The sequence below is a fragment of the Rattus norvegicus genome, chromosome 8 (assembly GCF_021556685.1).
Source record: "Rattus norvegicus strain SHRSP/BbbUtx chromosome 8, alternate assembly SHRSP_T2T, whole genome shotgun sequence".
In the NCBI taxonomy this organism is placed as follows: Eukaryota; Metazoa; Chordata; class Mammalia; order Rodentia; family Muridae; genus Rattus; species Rattus norvegicus.
The window spans coordinates 51104914-51126966 of record NC_141541.1 but is presented as its reverse complement, the minus strand read 5'-3'; the positions used below and the strand labels follow the sequence as shown (position 1 = coordinate 51126966).

General features: G+C 40.7%; 1 protein-coding gene across 2 annotated transcripts in view; it reads left to right on the top strand.

Moving 5' to 3' along the window:
* The window catches only part of Arhgef12 (Rho guanine nucleotide exchange factor 12), a 125939-nt gene that overhangs the window by 53153 nt on the left and 50733 nt on the right, over positions 1-22053 (top strand). Inside the window, 6 exon segments of one of the 2 annotated variants that reach the window (NM_001013246.2) lie at positions 507-530; positions 1914-1999; positions 3936-3992; positions 17185-17283; positions 18043-18092; positions 21539-21596. In NM_001013246.2, coding sequence (NP_001013264.2) covers positions 507-530; positions 1914-1999; positions 3936-3992; positions 17185-17283; positions 18043-18092; positions 21539-21596 — 374 coding nt within the window. 2 annotated transcript variants of the gene reach the window in all.

Genomic DNA, 22053 nt, shown 5'->3' with positions numbered 1-22053 from the left:
ACAGAAAAATCAAATCCTTCCTCCCACTCCCTTTTCTTAAGGAAAACTCTGTAGCCCAGGCTGTCCCAGGACTTGTTTCATGGTCCACACTAGCCTTGTACTTGGACGCTTCCTGGCTCTGCCTCCCAAGCTAAAGGAGGGCTTCTGTCACCATGACCAGCTACGATACTTAAAAAGGGACAACATGGGGACAACACCAGGGAACCCCAGAAGGACAAAGCAAAGCAAAACGTACACTTTGTTTTCTACTTGAGGAACATATTTTTAGTAGCTGGCATTTACTCTGAAGGTATTTTTTTCCAGAGTTTCTGTTATGAAAGCTAAAAATAAATGAGAGTGAGCTTTGAAGAACATAGCAGGACCTCTGACCCCGTTGTTGTCTTGCTTTGGGAAAGTCAGCCGTAGACTGTGGTGCCTTCTGGCTTAGCACAGTCAGTAGCTGTAGTAACAGAATCTTTACAAGTTAAATTAATACAAATATCTGTTTTTGTTTTCCTTTGTTTCAGGTTTCCCCTCAAAAAACCTATAAGGTAAGTTGTTCGGTTGCTTTTATACGGAAGTTGGCGTTAAACTTTAATTAGAAGCATTCCTTTGAAATTATGGGGATTTTTGTGGTTTTTGAGAGTGTGGATTTAAGTAGTACAAACTTTCATAATGCTTCACAGATTTCAAATACAACAGGTGTTGCATATTTTTTCTGGAAGACAACCTTGTTTTGATAATATTTTCAGTGTTTTTAATGTAAGCATTTAAAAAGTTTATTCAAATTGACACTTTAAGGTCACTCCCTATGAAGAAATTTAATTTTAAAATCTGTGACTGTTTTGAATTGTGAGTTGCTTGGGGAGGTGCAAATGGGTTGTTAGTTTGGGTATGTGTTGTCACGTGACTGCCTGTTGTCTCCTTTAAATGAACTTTGTGTGGATTTAGTCTTAGTTATTTTAAGACAGTAAAGAAAAAAATATAGAAAGTATTTAGTTTTTTTTTGTACCTGTGTCTGTCACACAACATTCTGAGAGTCCCTAGCACTCGTGTCTTAGCATCTGTTGTTCTCTCTCCTTAATTATTATAAATGTTATTTAGAATGCTAAGATACCATTCCTAATAATTCTAACCTTCAGTTAGCTACAAGTGTGTGCATCACAGCTTATTCTTGCTTTTTAATTGCCCAGCCATCATCTGATGCTTGCGATTCGTTAAATCTTAGTGAAAACAATAATTCTGGTATCATTTTGGGCCCAGAGGTGTCTGGCTAAGGCTTCAACCCTATGAAGGCGAGTCTTGCCTACCTAGGTTTGTTTTTATATATGTTATATTTCTGTAATGATTTCAGTTTGACTATAGTGTATATAATGTTAGGGAGTATGTTGAATTCTTTGGGGCACTGTTGTCTTATTAGATAGAACTATAAAAATCAGTAAACTATGGGCAGCTGTTTTTAAGAATAAAATTAACTTTATTATTGAATACTACTTTTACTGCTTGATGCCCTTTTATAACCAAGAACATAGATTGCATAGTATATATGGCATAAGTTGAATTTTAGAACTCTGAAAAAAATAGAGGGTTATGTTATGGAAAACAAACCTATTTCCTTTTTTGTTTTTGTTTGTCTGGTTGGTTCCTGGAGAGACGGCGCAGTAGTTAGGAGCGTTTGCTGCTCTTGCAGAGGGCCAGAGTTTGTTCTCCATGGCACACATGTGGACAGCTCACTGTCTCCTGTAACACTGATTGCAAGAGGCTTTATACTGTCTGACCTTCATGGGTACCTACACACACAGATGTGTACACACACACACACACACACACACACACACACACACATCAATGTAAACAGGTTCATTGGTGTGATTTTTATATGAGGTTTTATTGTTATGATTTTTAATAGTAAATATTTGATTGTTTTAACTTAGGCATGGAAGTATTTTGAACCGAGAGTCACCAACAGATAAGAAACAGAAAGTCGAACGCAGCACATCACATGATTTTGACCCCACAGGTAAAATTCTCTTGTTCTTTTAAGGATGTCTGACTCATAGGACTGATGTGACTTGAGACACCCCCAGGTTATCCCTTCCCCTCTCATACCTTGCGGTTGTACAGTATCGCCAGAGTCAGCAGGAAGGAGTGCATACTTAACACATCCCTGAGCCATTTCTGTAGGACTGGTGAGAATCGGAGAAATAGAGATGCCCTGACTGGAGATTGAGGGTACACTGAGGTCTTAGGATCAGGATGAATCATGGTACAAGTACTAGTGTGTCATTAAATGAAGGATATTGACCATTGGGAACTTCTGTATTCACTTAAAACTCAGCTGTGATTGGGAATTGATTAGCTGCAGTGCAACTCAAAAAATTTATGATTACTGCATTTTGAATAAAAAATGAATATAAATCCACTATCTCGTCTTCCCTACCCACCTCCTTTAAAAAAAAAAAAAAGAAGGTACAAGACAGAGTTTTCCTCTGTAGCTCAGGCTGACCTTAAGTTTATGATCCTCCTGTTTCAGCTCCTCAAGTGCTGGGATTCTAGGCATGTGCCACAGTGGTTAGCAGAGATCCTTCCCCTTCTTCAGTCAAGTACTCTGAACTCGCTGGTCTCAGCCTCCATTATGCTGATTTTCTTGAGGATTTGCATGTCGGCAGATACAATTTATATTCTTAATTTTGTGCACAAGATTGAATTCTGCTGCCTTTTCCTTTCCCCATGTAATCTCACTGTTTGCTTTGTAGATTGTGCATTCTAGGGTTTTTTTGTTTTTTTTTTTTTTTTTCTTCTTTTTTTCCGGAGCTGGGGACCAAACCCAGGGCCTTGCGCTTGCTAGGCAAGTGCTCTACCACTGAGCCAAATCCCCAACCCCTAGGTTTTTTTTTTAAAGATATTTATGTATATTCTTTGAGCAAGTATTATTTTGTTTAGTTGTGTGTCCCTGTGACAAAAAATAAACAACACACTAATCTGAGATAGATAACTACATCTCTTAAAGACATTTTTTTCTTTTTTTTCTTTTTTTCGGAGCTGGGGACCAAACCCAGGGCCTTGCGCTTGCTAGGCAAGCGCTCTACCACTGAGCTAAATCCCCAACCCTCTTAAAGACATTTTTACTTAGAAATGTAATTTTAAATATTTAATAGAATATTTTTCTGTGAATAATTGAAATATTTCATACTTTTAGAATAGTTTTATTTTAATTTCGAACAAGTATTTTGGGCATTTAAGAAGAAAAACTAGGAAGTAAGCAATGAATAATTTTCTTTGCATCTTGTATTGTGACAAAGAAATTAATAGGGGGTTGGGGATTTAGCTCAGTGGTAAAGCAAGGCCCTGGGTTCGGTCCCCAGCTCCGGAAAAAAGAAAAAAAAAAAAAGAAATTAATAGATTAGATAGATGGCTTTGGATGTGGTGGGAGCAGTAACATGTCACAGGTCCTCCTGAAGAGAGAGTGCTGCACTTCTGATACCCAGGATCCAGGCCCTGGGCCAGAGGTTCTTAGTTATTTCTATAGCTAGTTATTGTCTTTAGTGATGGCCACAAGTTTCACTGCAATAGTCTTATTAGTTTTGTAAGATATATTCTGTATGCTTGTGTGTGACATGCCCATTTCCACAGGGACCGCACCCTTCTGGAGGAGCCGAGGGTAGCTTTCAGTGCTGTCTTCATCTCTACAGTTATCAGATGATACAATGTGTAGACCATTCACCTGTTGTTTTGTTTGTATTTTTATTGCACTCTTTTCTTCCATAATCTGTAAATATGTCATTCATTACCTGTGCTGTTCATGACTGTTCTAAATGCTGTCATCTGTGATGTTCATACTTCATGTTTGCACGATTTAACTTGATCATGACTCGTTCTTTTATCCCCATGAAATTTCCCCCTTACATTGGTCTCCATATTTTCTATATCTCTCCTTTTCTCCCGCTCTTGTGCAGATAGCTCCTCCAAGAAGACAAAGTCTAGTTCAGAGGAGAGTAGATCCGAGATCTATGGTAAGCTGATGTAGCTATTGTGGCCTTGCACCTCTGCAGCTTGCTTCATGCTGTCTCATTTTGTTTTTGGTAACTGCAGCCTTTCTTGTCTGCTCTGCATGGCATGATTTCCTGCAGGGAAAGGGAGCCTGGGGTTCGATGTGGCTGTGATGTGGAATTTTAAGATGACTAGGAACTAACATGGTAGGTTAAGAATAGGCTGTGTTACCTATTTTCTCCTTGTTTATCTTAGGAAAATGCGGTCAGTCTCCCTGAATAACAATGATGGGCTTTGAATTACTGGCTGCCACTCTGGTCTTATCCACAGGCTTTGAATTAAGTAGAATTTAAGCAGATCAGTCATTTCCTATTCTTAAAGGAAATGACATCATTTATGTGTATTAGCAGTTCTTTGAAGTTTTTTGTTTTATCTTTTGTTTATTAATTTTTAATTGGTTTATCACCCAGAAAAGTCGTTCTTGTAAAATGTATCCCTAATTGCAAAATTTTTTAAGTATTTTATTTTCAGGCCTAAAATATTTTTGCATTCTGGAAGTTTCACTGAGACTTACTCTTAATAGGAATATTTCAAAACCTTTAACAATAATTGTCATAAACAGTAAGTTTAATCTGAATGATGAGCTTTTCTAGCACATGATGAAAATGGAGAATTTCCAGGCTTCATAAATACAGCAGACTGTTTATGAAGTTCATGGAGCTTTTCCTCATTTTTTTTTTAAGCCTTTTGGAACATGGTTTTATTGTGCAACCCCAGACTGTTCTGAACATATTGTGTAGTTCAGCTGACCTCAAACATGCTTCCTGAGTGCTGGAATGACTTGCCTGCACCCGCACACCCTAGTTAGCTAGTAAGGCAAGCGAGTAAGGAGATAAGGTGTTGTCCGGAGCAAGACTAAAACCTTTCGCTGAAGACTGAGCTGATGAAGTCTTCTCTCACAGAGAAGTTTACTCAGAAGGCTCTGGTCTTCCTTGGCCCAATATGAGGAGGAAAATGTTTGGAATTAATTGTCCATACTTCCCGAGGACATCGAGAACTTGATGCCTGCCGTAGGACTTAGTACCATGGACCCTTAGAGCTCGGTTCTGAAGCAGTCATGCTTGCGTTAGGTACATGCTCATATGCTTTTCTCTGTTGTGTAGTCAAAAGGAAATGTTTGCCAGGCCTCGTGACAGATCGAGTTTATGCTTTTCTTTCCTCTAAAGTAGCATTTGATAGTCTGTGTTTCTGTTGTAGCTAAGGTGCTTCCTGTCTTTTTTCTGCCGAGGAATGTGAACATTATCTATGCATCTCCATTCTTCCTAGTAGCCATTTCAGTGTTGAGGTTCACCCTGTTCACTGTTTTTCTAGATTTTGCTGTGTGTAGGAGCTTGTTCATGTTGGACGAGGAGTAATAATTTAGGAATCTGACAGAAAGTACTGTACTAATGTTTTTCTTAGAACAAGGAGCTTTGTACTAGTTCAGACATGGCTTGGTAGTGACAGAAGCATCTAAGTGTACTTAGGGAGCAGGCCTGCTTCTCAGTGCATCTGTCCCGTGAAAACCCTTGAAACACCTCTTTTTTGGTGGTTGTTGGAGGACTTGAACTATGAGTTCCCAGTAAGTCTTCATCAGAGGCATGAGTTAAGTGTGATGACTAGCGTGCAGATGTTTTGTATCCTCTCTCATTCTGAATATGTGCGTGGAGATTGTGCAGTTAGCGTAGGTGAAGAATATGCTCTAGGTAGCCAAGGGAAGTTTGGAGATGGTGTATGACTAAGTAGAGTCCTAGCAACCAGGGACATTCTGCTCGGCAAGGGTTTTGTTACCGGCCCACTTCAAGCTGTGGAGAGAGGACATTCTCTTTTATTGGATAAAGTTCTTTAGTTGAGTGCTCAGTACAGATGCCACTCAAGTAATTTCAAACTCATTTTCTCATCCTTATAGTTGCTTTGAGGGTTAGATTGACTGTGCTTGTTAGAGAGGAAAGCAAAAGGGTTGCTTTGTAGAGACTTCTCTTGCAGAACTTGTCAGTGTAGCCTGGTCAGCATTCTATTTGTCCCCTGTACCTTTGGAGTCTATTGCTTGTGTCTGAGTATATTTTCTGAGCTGTAGCTTTAGTGTGCTCAGTTTTCTGTTGTAATACATGTTTGGCAGTGTACGTGTGTGTGTGTGTGTGTGTGTGTGTGTACACGCGCGTGCACGATTGTGTGTATCTCTCTATCCATCCCTCCCTCCCTCCCTATCTGGCCTTCAGTTTCTGATCTCTGCCTCTATCTCTTGAGTATATACCCCATCGTGCCTGGGTTTGTTGTTATTGTGAGACAGTCTTGCTATGTCACTCTGGCTGGCCTTGAATTCAGTTTGTAGTCCATCCAGATTGTTCTTAAACTCAACACATCTCTTCTGTGTCAACTTCCTGAGTACTGGGATGACAAACATATCTCTAATACTGTAATGAAGAACTGTTACTGTAGGCTATGAGGGAATCTATGTAAGAATAAGCCATGCCCCTTAAAAGCTGTCCTAGACTACACGTGCTGCCATAGTGAAATGCCTTGGCTGTGTGACTTAGAGCACAGAAGTGTTGTTTTTCTGAGGGTTCTAGAAGCTGGAAGTCTGATACATACAGGTGAGGCTGGTGAGGATGCAGGTGACTGCCCTCTTCCTCTCCTTCACACAGACCGTCTGGAGAAAGAGAGAATCTTCTAATGTTGTCACAAGAGTCTCATCCTCATCATCCCTTCTAACTAGCTACCTTCAAAGGCCTGCCTCCAAATATTGTCACAGTAGGAGTTAGGGCAGCCATGTACAGGTTTTGAGGGGGTATGAACATTTAGACTATACTAGAAGCAAACTGTTAGCACAGGTATCCTTTTTCTGAAATCCTGGAGACCAGATGTGTTTTGGGTTTTGATATACTAGAATATATATAGTGGATTTGTAGAGAGTCCTGGCATAAACTTTGCTTATATTTCATACATAGTATATGTACTGAATAGACATAGTCTGAGGGTGTAGTATTTTTAATAACTTTGGCTTATCACATGATGTCAATGTGGTGCTGTCCATTGTGACATCATGCTGGCATTCAACATGTTTCAGATTTTGGAGTATTTTAGAGTTCAAATTTTTGGATTAGGAATGGTCATCCTGTACTTAGAATATGGTTTATGTATTTCAGAGAGTAATTTTGATATTTCATGCGTTTTTCTCAAGTTTTTCTGATCTTTAAAAGGAGAGAAGGGAGAGCTGTTGGTTTGACTCTTGTTCCCACCAGCTTACTGTTCTTTCTGTCCTCCAGCCCTGTGAAGACCCTTGTATATGAACCTTGCATGTTCTCATAGCTCACTCTTTTACTCTTTCTCCTACCTGAGGTCTGGCTCCCAAACTCATACTGTCTTAAAGGTGACCCAAGATACCTATCTGCTTGTGAGGCTCTTGCCATCTGTATACACCTCCCGAACCTCTCAGGCGCTGCTCATGGCTTTCCTGTCTTCTATAACACTAACTTGATCTGATTTTTTTCCTCCTGGTTATTGGAATGTCTGTTTACTTGATTGTCAGTTCACTTTAACCCTAAAGGTTTTTATATGTGTGTGCATGTGTGTTTGCGACCATTATCCTGTGTGTGTGTGTGTGTGTGTGTATATGTGTGTGTGTGTGTATGTGTGTGTGTGTGTGTGCGCGCGCGCGCGTGTGTGTGTGTGTTTATGCTTGTGTTTATGTCTATGCTCCTGTGTGTGCACGTGTGGATGTTGGGTGTTGTCTTTGCTTGCTTTTTACCTTAGTTTTTTGAGACACTGTCTCACTGAACCTGGAGCTCACCAATTCAACTAGGTTGTTTGGCTAAACAAGCCGTATGGGTCACCCCGACACTTTGCCCCGCACTGGAATTACTCATGTGCACCATAGTGCTCTGTTCAGCTTTTGTGTTGGTGTAGGGATCAAAATCAGGTCCTCATGTTTGCAAACACTTTTATCAACTGACCTCTATTGCCAGCCTACTTTGGTTTTTTGAGAAAAAAAAAAAGTCTTTCTATGTAGCTCAGGCTGGCCTAGAATGTATAGTTTTCCCTTCTCTGTGTCCAGTGCTGGGAGCATAAACAAGCATCAGTAAGCCTTGCTTCTTCCTTCCTTCCTTGTTCCCTCCTTCCCCCTCTCTCTCTCCCTCCCTGCATTTTCTTACAGAAGGTCTTGTGTAGGCTGCCTTTAAACTCTCTGGATAGCTAAGGATGCTGCTACATTCCTTACCTTGTCACTGTATCCTCCTGTGCCCAGCCCTTTTCACTGCAATTTAATTCTCCTGTGTGGTTCCAGCCCTGCTTCCTTCTTTAGTGTTCACCATGTAATTACACTATTTTAATAGACTCCTAGCTTTGTATTTTTATTTTTTAAATTTTTGTTTTATTTCTCTGTAGCTCTGGCTGTCCTGAAACTCGCTCTGTAGACCAGGCTGGCCTTCAAACTCAGGTCTGCCTGTCTCTGCCTCCCGAGTGGGGGGATTTATAACTTTGTATCACTTCAGTTTCATGGTGATTTACCTCCTTTCCTCTATTCTTCTATACTCTGTTTTGACATGTCAGATTAATATTACTAAAGTAATGGATGTGCTTATTCACTTGCTAGCAAAGCACAAGTAGTTACTGAAATACGCTATACTCTATTTCCAGGTTATCACTCTGTCCCAACCTTCTATTCTCCTCAGAGTACCAAGCTCTTCTCTCTTTGCTCACTTCCTGTCGCCTTGAGTGCTTAAATTCCCTTCCTGCAATTCCCGGTCCTGTCTGTCTTCTGAGGCTCAGCTCATATACCTAGCATCATAGTTAGGTCCAAGGAGTAAGTTCTAGATAGCTGTTGTCCCTCATGCCTTAGGAAGATGTCTTATATTCTTTAGCAGTAAGAAGATTGGATTAAGAACTATTCCAGAATAACAACCATATGAAGGAAAATTTTTTATTAATTAGCTACATTTAGCCATTCTGCTTTATTTGTGTACTTTAGAACATTAGAGACAGAAAACAGCACACAGTTTTGTCCGTTAGAAAGCACTGCCTCCCACTGCCTCCGTTGCGTTGCTTTTTGGGTTGCCCAGCTGCAGTTGTTGTTTCTGAACTTTGGCATCTGACTGTGTGCTTGCAAACCCCATGATGCCATGCTCTCTGGAAGGGAGTTTTGAATGAATGATTGTTGAAATCAAGATGATGTATTTTAGTAGAGAGAATTGATGGAATCAAATCTTGACTCATCTTAATTGGCTCTTCCCTTCCAAAAGACTGTAGAGAAGAGAGTGGAACCTAGAAAAGGGATTGGATTTTGGTGGGCATCTAAAAGAATGAAGTCAGTGTACTGGGAGATTGAGGTTCCTAATGTTGGCAGCCCTGTGCATTTAGAATGCAGAAGCTTCTTAATCAAAGGATTATCTGAGGTCTTACTCATAAAACACGTATGTCTGGCAGCAGTTTAAAACTGAGCTGTTTTTATTAGGTTGCACATGGTTTTTTTTTTCCACACCCTTCCCTGCAGCTAATTCTTAAGAGGTGAGACTTAGAGAAGTTTGGTCATGCAATAAAATAAAAGGTGAAGAAAGACTAATGTATGCTTTTTAAAGCAAATGGAGTATGGAAGGCTTAGCATATTGCCTTACATGTTTAACACTTCATTTTCTTTAAATTTACTATCTGGCTCTGTAGGTATAGTCCTTTTCAGGAATATATTTATAGTAAAACTCGAGAAAACCTTCTCAACAGTTTTCGGATCTCTTATTGCTATTCCCCCTCCCCCCCAAAAGCATTACTTTTTTTCAACTTTCAAAATGCTATCACTGGTAGTTACCTATTGAGTGAGGTGGAGTCCTCGGTGGGCATGGCAGTGCCAGCTCAGGAGGGCCACAGGCAGTGCGGTCAGGGCTGACTTCCTGGGCCACCTGGCAAGCCCCCCCCCCTTTTTTTTTTAATACATATGCATCGTTATTTGGGAATTGTGGCAGAATACAGCTTAGGAAAAGGTAATATGTGTGTGTGAACTTGATAGAGCATCTGTTCTCTACTGTGAGAAGAAGCCTCATACCAGCTGATCGGCTTTGAGAAGAAATATCAGGGCAGGAAATGAGAAGGACTTGGTCAGTAGAGGTCCGAGTTAGGGACAGATAGGGAATTAAATTGTTATAGTTGGAATTTTGCCAGGCATATCATTCATTAATGTGCCCTTAACTTGTTTTTCTATTGTGAATATCTTCAGGGCTGTGATTTTTCTTACTAAAAATGGTTGAGTGGTATTTAAATTTCCTTTATGGAAAATAAATTCAGACTTAATTTTTTTTTATTCCTTTTTTTCTAAGATTTGTCTTTATTTTGTTTGTGTCTGTATGAGTGTGTATACACGAGTGAGGGTGCTCACAGGGGCCAGAAGAGAGTATTGGGCTCCTTGAAAATGTAATTATGTAAGTTGTGACCAGGGCGCTGGGATTCAAACTCTGCTCTCTGCGATTGAACAGCAAGCATGCTTTACTTCTAAGCCATTGTTTCAGCCCCATAGTAAATTTAAAAAGTATGTGTTTGTGAGTGTGTGTGTGTGTGGTGTGTGTGTGTATGTGTGTGTGTGTGGTGTGTGTGTGTGTGTGTGTGGTGTGGTGTGTGTGTGTGTGGTGTGGTGTATGTGTATGTGTGTGGTGTGGTGTGTGTGTATGTGTGTGTGTGTGTGTGTGTGTGTGTGTGTGTGTGTGTGTGTTCGTTCTACCATGTGAGTCCCAGGGATCGAATTCAGATCGTCAGTCTTGGAGCAAGCAACTTTATGTGCCGAGCCTTCTTTTTGACTCCCCCACCCCTCCCTTTTTAAAAAAGATTTATTATTTATTATATATAAATACACTATAGCTGTCCTCAGACACACCAGAAGAGGTCATCAGATCTCATTACAGATGGTTGTGAGCCACCATGTGGTTGCTGGGATTTGAACTCAGGACCTCTGGAAGAGCAGTCAGTTCTCTTAACCACTGAACCATCATCTCTCTAGCTCCTTTACCCCTTTTTTTTTTTTTTTTTTTTTTTTTGGTTCTTTTTTTCGGAGCTGGGGACCGAACCCAGGGCCTTGCGCTTCCTAGGTAAGCGCTCTATCACTGAGCTAAATCCCCAGCCCCTACCCTATTTTTAATTTTTACTTATTTGGTAGTTTTTTTGTTTTTAAAGAGAAGATTTTCTCACTTTGTAACTGAAGCTGGCCTTGAACTTGTAATTCTTTGTCCAGCCTCCTGAATTCTAGCACTTCCTGGTATACCAGATGCCCAGCTTAAATTCAGATAAGAAAAATAATCTAAATTCATTTTAAAGATATATATTCTCATCTTAAAACTATATTTATTTAGTGTGATTGGTCACCTGGTATATGCAGGCATTACGGAAAAGAATACAAAGATAATAGGAGACTATACTGGGTTTCCAGCCATTTGCAGACTAATACAGAAAGATGCATTGCCACACTTTTTGATAAGTACATATATAGAGCTCTATGCTTGCCAGCTGTCCAACCAAATGGATTGCTATGGGGGGAAAACAGAACAAAACAGCTCTTTATTTGATAGCCAGGAGCCAGGGGAGAGACAGTACTACTCTAGCTGAGCTTCAGTCAAGGGCTTCAGTCAGGGCTGTGCTTTATTGCTTTGTCCTTTTGAAAGTACGCCTGCCCTTCCACAAAGTGTAGACTATAGTCCTAACCTAAGAGATGGTGACCGTATAGATTCATTCAGAGTTTGATGAACCTTTTGAACATACACCTGCCCTTACACAAAGTGTAGACTACAGTCCTAACCTAAGAGATCGTGAGTGACCGTATCAACTCATTGAGAGTTCGGGTGATAGTTGCTTATAAACTTCATAGCGAGAGATTTAACAGCAAAATAAAGGATGGACGGTATGTGGTAGAAACCAGAAGACTTAAAATTATGAATGCTAGAGTTGGTGGTTTGGGGTTTTTGTTGTTTTAATTTATAATTGTTGTTCAGGCAGTGTCTCATGTAGTCCTCTCTAGTCTTAAATTCACTGTGTAGCTGGGACCGGATTGAAATTCCCGGTCTTCCTGCTCCCTATACCTCCCTAGTGCCAGGGTTCTAGGCCTTTATCACCACACACGACAGAAAATGTCTGTTTTGGAGTTAAGATTCTATTTTTATTTTGCACCCTTTAAATAATTTGTTCCACCTTGGTACCTTGTCATGTATGTGCATTGTTCAAAACTTATTTTAATGTCCTTCCTGCCGAGTCTGAGCTCTGTGAGTACAGGAACCCCTGGTACTTTTGTATTTTTCACAGCCACCTACAAGCTCTAGTGCTAAGTAACAAGTAGACAGATGCTTAGAGAAACTGCTGAAACAAAGGATGTGTGCCTTAGTCACTTTTCTCTTGTTGTGAAGAGATACCATGACCAAGGCAACTTAGAAAAGAAAGAGATCATTCTGGGCTTACCCTTTCACAGGGTTAGAGCTCATAGGGTTAGTATTCACGGTGGGAGCGTGGCAGCCAGGAGACAATCCTACAGCCATGAAGTAGAGAGTAGAGAGCAGGGAGCAGGGAGAGACAAGAGACAGACAGACAGACAGAGAAACACAGACAGAGAGACAGACACATGCAGAGACAGAGAGACAGAGACAGACAGAGAGAGACAGAGAGACAGAGACAGACAGAGAGACAGAGAGAGAGAGAGAGAGACAGACAGACAGACAGACAGACAGACAGACAGACAGAGATACTGGGAATGGCCTGATTCTTTTGAAACCTCAGAGCTCTCTCCCCCAGTGACACACAAAAACCCTGACAAAACCCAAACAAAAATTAAAAGAGGAAGTGTGTCTTGTAGAATCACTTAAACCGAAGGAAGCTGACTTGGCATTTTCTGCACAACCTGGCACATGGGACCTTACCAGTCTTTAAGTGCAAGGTCAGTGGGCACTTTGGCTTTTTTCCCCATCTCTATTTATCTTCCTTTCTGAGCATCTGTCCTTTCTGAGTTCTGCCCATCTTGAGACTCTTCTGGTTTTTGGAATTTTATTAATTATTTAATTAAATTCTAAAGAATTTATTCTGCACCAGGTAGACAGTTCACCAGGTTTTGAAGGAAGGAGAACCAGGTATCCTTCCCTACCCTTGGGGCATGGAACTGTGAGACGGGAAAACAAATACCTGCGGGTGTGGAACTCTAATGACTAAGAGTGCAGAGGTGGAGTGGGAGCCTAGAGACTACCTGATAACGGGATCAGGAAAACGCTTCCGGGGCTGGGCAGTTAAGAAACCCTCAAGATAGTTGTTTCTTGGGGACTTCCTGTTGTTTCATTTTCTAAATATAATAAGAAGCCCCGCTCTTTGACAATTTCCTTCTGTATTACCTATTCAAAGCTAATAAACCTTGTTTAAACAAACGGTAGCACGCTTGAAATCCCAGCACTCTGGAGGTGGAGGCTAGAGGATAGGAGTTCAAGGCTAGCCTTGGCTACACACTTCACCTTGAAACCATGTCTTAAAATAAAAACAGACACAAAAACATAAAGGGGTTCCCCCTGGGGGATCATTTACATTAGCCGCAGGAGTAAGTTAGCATGCTTGTAAGCTGAGGAGACAGAGACAGGAGAGCCCTGGGCCTCCTAGACCCACTGGTCTTGCTGCATGGTTAGCTCTGGGTTCAGCGAGAGACTGTCTTAAAAAGTAATGCAGAGAGCTGCTGAAGAAAATAACTGGGGCTTTTCAGATCTTGTAAGGCAATGTGCAAACACTGGGAAGCAGTTGATTTTAATTTTAAAGTCACAATACCAATTTTGAAATTTTGGGAACTGCTGAGACCACAGATATTTATATTTCTAAAAACAAGCATGGGGTTCAGAAAGTTCCCCATGGTACAGGAACCAACTCAGTTCCTCTGCAGAAGCAACAAGTGAAAAAGGCCAGACCCATCCTGTCCCTAACAACTCAAAAATGACCTTCTACCTTAGCCGCCTGGTTATTAGAGGGGCCTCCAGATCCCACTTTCCCTCTTTTTAGGGTGGAACTGGGAGCAGGAATTAAGGTCTTGCTGAATATTCCAGGCTGGCTCTGAACTTGTTTATCTTTCGGTCACAACCTCTTGGTTTGCAACAACATAATCAAATCTTAACATATTTAATTCTGGGGCCCGGAGAGATGGCTCAGTGAGAACCTGCTGCTCGACAAGACACCCCAAGTGTGATTCTACACTCTCACGTCAGCTCAGGGACCACCTTTAAGTTCTTCTGGTTTCTGCAGGCACTAGGCATGCTTGAGTTACACAGGCACACACACATGTGGGCAAAACACTCCTAGACCTTTGGTTGAATTCTGATGGGTTGTTTTTATTCTGCCCTCATTACAGTTCAGTGTTTTGTATGAGTTTGTGAAAAAAAGGCTGTTGACTATTTAGTAGTGAAGGGAATTGAAAGATTGTGACATTTCTTAATGCTGAAAGTTGTTTTTGTTGAGATATTATTACAGAAAATAAAACTACACTCTTTTAAAACTATTTGGTTTGAAGCAGTTAGACAACTGAATATCCTCCTGTAACCATTATGTTAATTTAGAATTAGGTCACTTACGTCGCTCAGAACGTTCCTGTTTCTCCCTCGATGCAGTCTCCTTGTTTTTCTCTGGGTAATAGTGCATCTGCCTCTCGATACTGTGACTGAGCCTCTCTTGATCTTTTCTGGAATGGTAGTTTGTGAACTCCTGTATTTAGCATGATATTTCTGCTATCCATTTATGTTTTCTGTGTTTGTGAAAGTATTCCTCCTCCCTCCACCTCTTCTCTCAAGATACCGTTTCTTTGTGTGACTGTGCCACAAGTCCTCCTTTCATCTGTTGATGGGCACTTGAGGTTTTTCATATGTGTCTTCCTACATTTATAGCATGTTTTCAAATTGTTTTCCCAAGAGTTTGTACACTCTACTAACACTGTTGAACATTCCAGTTGCCCCTCATCTTTGCCACCACTTGGTGTGCTCAGTCTTCATTTTTAGCCACTCTGGTTGATGCATAGTAGTTCCATTCTGGTTTGAACTCAGACCTTCCTGGCAGATGTTAAGTGCCTTTGCATGTGCCCTTTAACCACTGGTGTATATTTCCTATGTTCCATTTAAATATTCCTTCTAGTATGGCTTTCATTGAAATAGATTTTTAAGAAGAAATTTACTTTTCAAAAACTTATTTTTATATTATGCGAATGAATTCTTTGCCTGCATGGATGGATATATGTGTACCACATTTATTCCTGGTGCTCTTGGAAGCCAGAAGAGGGTGTCTGATCCTATGGAACTGGAGTTTCAGGAGGCTGGGAGCTGCCAGGTGGGTGCTGGGAACTGAACTCAGTTCTCTTGAAGAATAGTCTCTGGACTGCCCAACAAGCGATCTCTGCAGCCCCAGGAGTTGCTTTTAAAGTATCATCTGGATACAGAGTTCTGCTAGGTTCTATACTCTCATGGCTTGTTTTTCATTGCTACAGTTTCTTTGTGTCTTATAAAATATGTACTTACCCCCTAAGGCAATGGTTTTCAGCCTGTGGGTTACAAACCCCACAGAGGTTGCCTATCAGATATCCTGAATATTAGATATTACATTATGAGTTACAAATTCGTAACAGCAGTAAAATTACAATTATAAAATAGCAACGAAAATAATTTTCTGGTTGAGTGTCACCAGGACAGGAGGAACTGTGTAAAGGGTCAGCATCAGAAGGTTGAGACCAACTGTCCTCATGACTTGAAATTTTACTACTATCTCTTCTAAATATTTTTAGGTTTGGTGGTGGTGGTGGTGGTGGTGGTGGTGGTGTGGTGGTGGTTTTGGTGGTTTTATTTTGTTTTGAGACAGGTTTTCTCTCTGTAGCCCTGGCTGTTCTAGAACTTACCCTGTAGACCAGGCTGGTGTCAAACTCAGAAATCTGCTGCCTCTGCTTCCTGAGAGCTGGGATTAAAGGGGTGTGTCACCACTGCCCATACTTTTAGTTTTTAAAAACAGCCTTTTGTTTGTTTTTGATTTTTGAGAAGTCTTGAGACTTCCAATGTAGACCAGGCTAGCCTTGAACTCATTAGATTTTCCTGAGGTTGAATTAAAGGTGATTGCCACCATGGTTTTGTATTTAGGCCTTTGGCCTGTTTTTATGATGATGACTCTACCCGATTCCTGCCCAAGTGCTGGAGGTCAAGCCCAGGGATTTGTGCATGTGGGGAAAGCAGTCTCAGCCATCAGAGCGTTTTGTATAGGGTACATGCTCAGACTCATGCTTTCTATGTTAAGATTTGGTTTTCCCACTGTTTGGTATTAGAGTGTTTGTACAAGCATGCTGTCATTGAGGCGTATAGAGACACAAGAATGCACCATTAATATGCAGTTTCCCACATCTTTTATGCATCAGAAGCTTTTGCTTTCTAACCATCATTATCTTTGTGTTATTTTGCATTCCTAAACTTTGGCTTTTGATGAGCTGCTCTGTCTCTGCAGACTCAGTTCAGGGTCTTCAGGTGCCATCACGAATAAGAGAAGGAATGAGGGCCCTGCCCTGGGACGTAACTCTTTTATTTTTGAATTCTTTTCTCTCTCTTTTTAAAGTACTTTTTCTTCTGTATATGTGTGTATGTCTGTATAAGTGTGTGTCACATATGTGTGGAGGCCAGAAGAGGGTGTTAGATCCCCTGGAGCTGCCCTTAGCCGCCCAGCCGGCTCTCTGGCCTGCAGGGCCCCTTCCTCCTGTCTCCCTGTCACGGCTAACACTTGTTGTTAGATAGAAAGCATCAGCTGAGCACGTGCTGGAGACACAGATGGTTGAGTTTACACGTATTCTCTTGCTTCTTCTGCTTTTCTCTTTTTTGTAAGTAGAACTTTCTCTTACTCTTCCCCTTTGGATTCATGTGTTCTGTGCACACCTCCTGTCTTTGAATTTTATATGATAATGGATAGCATAACTGAGAAGTGGCTTTCCTTTTAATTGTCTAATCTCTCAAAAGCCATCCTCCCCAGTTTGTTGTAGCTGTCTGCGATGGTCCCCTCTGCACTACAAGACACTGGTACCCACGGTGCTTTGTGATTTGTTTCATGGGATTAATGTTCACAGGGGCTTCATGAGTTACCTTTTATTTCTCAGACAGAAATCAGTTCATCACTAATGCATAATCCTTCTTTGATTCTGTTTTTGCCTCCTTCCTTTACTCTGTGGTTGTTCTGCAGGTCTTGTTCAGCGCTGTGTGATCATCCAGAAAGATGACAATGGATTCGGGCTGACAGTCAGCGGGGACAATCCAGTCTTCGTACAATCTGTCAAAGAAGGCAAGACATTTAAAGAAGTAGTTTTGTTGTTAGGCATGACTGCATATGCCTCTAATCCCGGCAGGCGGATCTCTGATCTCTGACTTTTCTGCCAGCCTGGCCTGCATAATAAGTTCCAGGCTTATTTTTATTATTAAGACCCTGTCTTTAAAACAAAGACCAGTTTTGTCTTTGAGAAGCAAGTAGTGTAAGAAGGACAAAGCTAAAATGACGGTTCTTGCCTAGAATAGAATTGTACAGACCGCACGATATGGACTCTTATGCTAGTCTGCCTATGGGATTATAAAATTAATTTGCCCCAGTGATTTTTCTCTATAGAAAGTAAACAGTCTATCTATAGCTATTGAAACCACACGATTTCTGTGTGTTTTTCCATGCTATCACCACAGACTCTACAATTTGATTTCTTTGTAGCATTAAAGTGATGTTTTAATAGTGATAGGTTAAAGAAATATGGACACTTGTCCCAAATGACTATCATGTCTTTTGCTATTATCATGCAGTGGATTCTTTTGTTTTGGGCTCTGTAATTTTAGGTAGATAATATTATATTAAAGGAGATAACACTTTGTAGATGTGATTGAGTCTTCAAGTAAAAAAAATCATAAACCAGGTCTGACTCACAACAGTAGGTAGTAGAAGCAGGATTCGAACCCAGGTCGGTCACACTTTCCAGCTGATGTTTTAACTGTGTTACATTACTTCGCTTTAGAGAAGACTTATCAGTGAATCACACGCTGAACTTCATTTCTTACACAGATGGAGCAGCCATGCGCGCTGGAGTACAAACAGGTGATCGAATCATCAAGGTAAAGCGGCTTCTGTGCTGGGAGTTGTGGTGGACTGCACCTTTCCACCTGGGTTTTTATAAAAATCAGCTCTCTGCCTTTTATGCAAACGCACTTCATTTGTTTTAAAGTTAACATTACCCCTACAGAAAGGTACAATGAAAAGCTTGTTTAAATGGAGTCACCTTTGTTCTTGAGTAGGAAAGTAACTTGTTTTTAAAAACTCATTTCTGTCCAAATTAATCAGTTAGCAAGAAGTGTTCATAATGTACAGGTAGGGTTGTGCTGGTGAGCTCTCATTTGCAGATTGATTATTGTTGCCGATGAACTTTTAAAGAAGTTGATCTAGGCCCTGGGTTTGATAATCCAGCACCAGAAAAACAACAAAGTGAAAAAGCAAAAGACGGGTAGCAGAAGAAGGAAGTGTCGTGTGTGAGGGGAGCTGGTGCAGGTTGTTTTAACCGAGTTAGTTTATCTGAGTTAGTTTTAATGGAGACCAGAAGCAGGCCTTGGGGACTCAGGTTCTGAGATAAGGTTTCATGTACCCCAGGCTGGGCAGAACCTTCTGATTTTCTGGCCACCAAGTATTGGGATGACAGATGCTCATCACCATGTATAGTTTGGATGGTCTGGGGAGCAAGCCCTGGGTTTCATGCCTGATAGCCAAGCACTCTCCCAACTGAGCTATATCTCCAGAGTTCTGTGAACTCTGGTCATTAGAAGAGGAATAGATCCCCTGGAATTTCTGTTGAAACAGCTGAATAATTTGATTGCCTAAAAGTAATTATATAGGTAAAGAGAACATTCTTGAAAGTATTTAAAAGTATGAAGAGCAAGGTACTCTTTATTGTGTGTATGGCATATACATGTAGGTCTCTTGCTACCTCTTGTCTTCCTCTCCGAATTCCTCCAGGCTCTACCTGGTGCTGTGCATGCAGGCCTGGGAAGCCACACCAGGCTTTTTCACATGGATGCTGGGGACCCAGACTTGTGCAGTAAGCACTCTTATCCACTGTGCTGTCTTCCCAGCCCAAGAGCACTGTTTAATCACAAAAAATAAAAATAAAAAAAATTAAATGGCTTGATGGGGCACATCTGCAGTCCAGCACTAGGAAAGTATTCAGGACGATCATCTACAAATTTGAGGCCAGCCTGATCTACATAGCAGGTTCCAGAACTACATGCCCTGTTGAAAAAAAATAATGAAAATTAAGTGAATAAATTATTAAGAAATATAGTAATTCTTATAGAAAAATAAGCAAATAATTTCCTCAGAAAATTCTTCAGAGTAATTGAAGTGACTAAATTACTCATGAGTATATGGTCAATGTCCTTGATAACAATGAAGTAGAAATTAAAATGATAGGTGAAAATCCCTTTCATCATTGGGAAGTTTAATGATTGAAGATTTAGAGCTGATGTAAATAGATGCAGTAGAACAGCTTCTTTCGTGGGCTTCAGCATCAATTACGAAAAATCTATTCACTCGAAAGTGTAAATTTGTATTAAAGTTTTTAAGCATATAGCCTCGATCAGCCAGTTTTATCTTAGGGTTTTATTTAAGGAAATGATGTGTACAAATGTGCCACACAAGATTTGTCAGACACTGAAAACTCACAGTCTACCATCTAAGTGTGCATGAACTAAGGGTGAAGCAAAAGCCCTGTTGCTTTAAGAAAGACAAGATCAAAGCCACAGGATACCACAGTAATCCCAGCAATCAGGACTCAGGGGAGGGGTGGGATAGGGTGGGGAGGGGTGGGATAGAGTGGGGAGGGGTGGGAGGGAGTGTCGGGTCCTCAAGAACTCATGGCCATCTGTATAGTAAGTCTGTGTCAAAGAACACCAGTTAGGAAGGCTGGATTCATTAGGTTCACAGGTGTCTATGTGGAGATGACAGTGTGATAAAAGAGAAACAGTTGTGTCTGTGCCCATGTTTGCATGCCACAGGCTATTGAAAACCTCAAATGATATAACTAGCAGCAACAACTCTGAGGCATGATGAGCATACTGCTGTATTTTTCCTTGTGTGTTTTGTGCATATGTTGTATGTGTGTGTACATGAGCACATGTGTACATGTGTATGTATGTTCAGGCCAGAGAACCACGGCGACAGTGCTGTTCCACAGGTGCTGATTTTGTGTTAACCCAATTTTGAGACAGGCTTTTATTGGTCTGCTTGCTTATTAGGCTGGGCTGGCTAGCCAGCAAGGTCCAGGATTCGTCCTGTCCTTGCTTCACCACAGTGGGACAATAAGTGCCTGGCACTGTGCCTAGCGTTTTTATGTGGGTTCTGGGGATCAAACTCAGGTCCTCATGCTTGATTGGCACACTTTATGGGCTGAGCTATCTCTACAGCTCCCTAAACTCAGGGATTTCAACTTTAAGTTGGTGTTACTTGCATGAGAAAAAGTATAAAATTAATGTTAAATCTGTTTTTGATATTTTATTTGTTTCGTTTAGTGCAGACCTTGGGTAACATTTTTATACCTAATTTTTCTGAAAATTAAGTTTCTTTGTAAAGATTACATCGTTTGAAAGATTAAAATTGAGTATTATTACACAACACTATTATTTTTGATTATTGTTTTGAAAAATCAACTCAGTAATTAAAAGCAAAGATTTTTGTTTGCTTTTTGATAGGTTCTTGTACAGGTTATGGTAGCCTTATGCCATTGATCCTCTGCCTCCTCCTCCTTTGTGCTGAGATGACAGTCACTTATCATCAGTGCCCAGTTTATGCAGCTCTGGGAACAGGACCCAGGGCTTCGTGCATGTTAAGCAAACACTCTGCCAGCTGTGCTACATCCCCAGCCCAAAGACATGTTTTTGAATTGGAGTAGTTTAACAAATCTGTGGGCTTTTTTAAACTTAAATTTAATACAATGTATATGGATGTTTTGCCTCTCTTATTCTGTGTGCCACATCTGTGCCTGATGCCCATGGAGACCAGAAGATAGCATGGGGTTCTCTGGAACTAGAGTTATATAGATGGTTGTGGGTCGGTATGTGGGTGCTGGGAATCGAACCTGGATCCTCTGGAGGAGCAATGTAGTTCTCTTAATTGCAGAGCCATGAACAATATCAAGAGCTAGTAACAATATCAAGATTTGTAAATCTGTTTTCAAGTATATTTTGTATTTATCATGTTGATCAAGTTGGAGTTTCCTTTAATGGATATCTGACTCTTTTACATTGCAATATGTCATTGTCATCTATAAATATATTGGGCTTGTCTTCTCAGCTATCCTAGGATGCTGTAGCCAGGTGGCCACAGGTTAGATATACCACCTTTAAAAAAAGGTCTTGTTTTGTGTTTAAATTCATTTTGTTGCTGATATATAGTGGAAAAATGAATTTTGGACCAAGTGTTTATTATAATTAGTACATACTAAGTCCTGAAGTCACTCTATGTCTGTTGTTTTAATTAGCTCTATCTGATACGTATTGTCTAAATTTTCTTACAGGTGAATGGGACTCTGGTGACTCATTCAAATCATCTGGAGGTGGTGAAACTAATCAGATGTAGGTGAATGTTATTTTTTAATTTGTTTTCTCAAACCGCTAAAACAAGGGACACCAAGCACTTTTCTGTTATTGGCCAATACGAAATAGTTTAGGCTTTGTGGACTCCATAGTTACTACAGGAGCTTCCTTCCTCCTGTAGCACAAAAGCATGCCTGGACAATATGTAAATGAGTGGGTATGGTTAAGTTCCAATAAAACTTTATTTGGCAAAACGGTCTGTGTCTAGGTTTGGCCCTGTAGCTTGTTGTTTTTCCACCCCTAACCCCATTGGAAGGTCTAAGTAAAAACTTACTAGTTATTATTTTGTATCAGCTCCCTGCTTCAGTACAGCTACTTGAAAGGGTGCATGAGTCAGTCACCTGACAGCAAGGAGCTTGAGAATCAGATATAGTGTCCTGAGAAGAACTTTAGACGACATGTAGTACAGTCACTTTACCTCAGATCAGTAAATGGT